Source organism: Crocuta crocuta, unplaced genomic scaffold, assembly GCF_008692635.1.
Source record: "Crocuta crocuta isolate KB4526 unplaced genomic scaffold, BGI_CrCroc_1.0 scaffold1194, whole genome shotgun sequence".
Classification (NCBI taxonomy): Eukaryota; Metazoa; Chordata; class Mammalia; order Carnivora; family Hyaenidae; genus Crocuta; species Crocuta crocuta.
Window position 1 is genome coordinate 11,313 of NW_027532433.1, and position 557 is coordinate 11,869.

The 557-nt window shown below is 65.0% G+C and overlaps 1 protein-coding gene across 1 annotated transcript in view; it reads left to right on the top strand.

Annotated features, from left to right (window-relative positions):
• LOC144244163 (uncharacterized) overlaps positions 1-557 on the top strand; it is an 8,164-nt gene that overhangs the window by 6,129 nt on the left and 1,478 nt on the right. The window contains exon 3 of the mRNA XM_077779389.1: positions 69-365. Within this exon, the coding sequence (XP_077635515.1) occupies positions 69-365 (297 nt within the window). The remainder of the gene's footprint in view (positions 1-68; positions 366-557) is intronic.

Here is a 557-nt window from a genome sequence, read left to right on the forward strand (position 1 = left end):
CACGAAGAAGCAGGAGTGTGATGCTCTCCACTCACGGGACACCCTGTCCTTTGTCCCTCCTGCCCCAGAGCCCGTGCCCCGTCCCCAGGTCCTGGCCGAGATCCTGTCCCTCACACGAGACTGGTGCAACGTCACCCTGGAGTGCCACACCCCGGGAGCCACAGGGGCCGTGAACGTGTCCTGGGAGAGCAAGGGCCTCCCCAGGGAGCTGGAGCAGAGAGGGGCCCCAGGACCGGCCCCCAACCCCTGGACCCTGGCTCTGAACCTGCCCCTGAACCAGCCCAGCCCCAGGGTCACCTGTATGGTCAGCAACCCAGTGGACCAGAAAACTGCCACCCGGGACCTCGGGGAAGTCTGTGGCCACGGTGAGTGTTCCTGCCTGAGGGGAGGGGACTCCCGGGGCTCAGGTCCCCCTGGTGAGGGTTCCGAGTTCTGTCCCCCATGTTTATGTCACCACCTGCCCCCTGTCACCCCGTCCAGGAGGCTGGCAGGTGCATCCAACTTGCTTCTGCCTTTCATTGTCTTAATCTGCTCCTCGGCACCCCTCATCCCTGCTG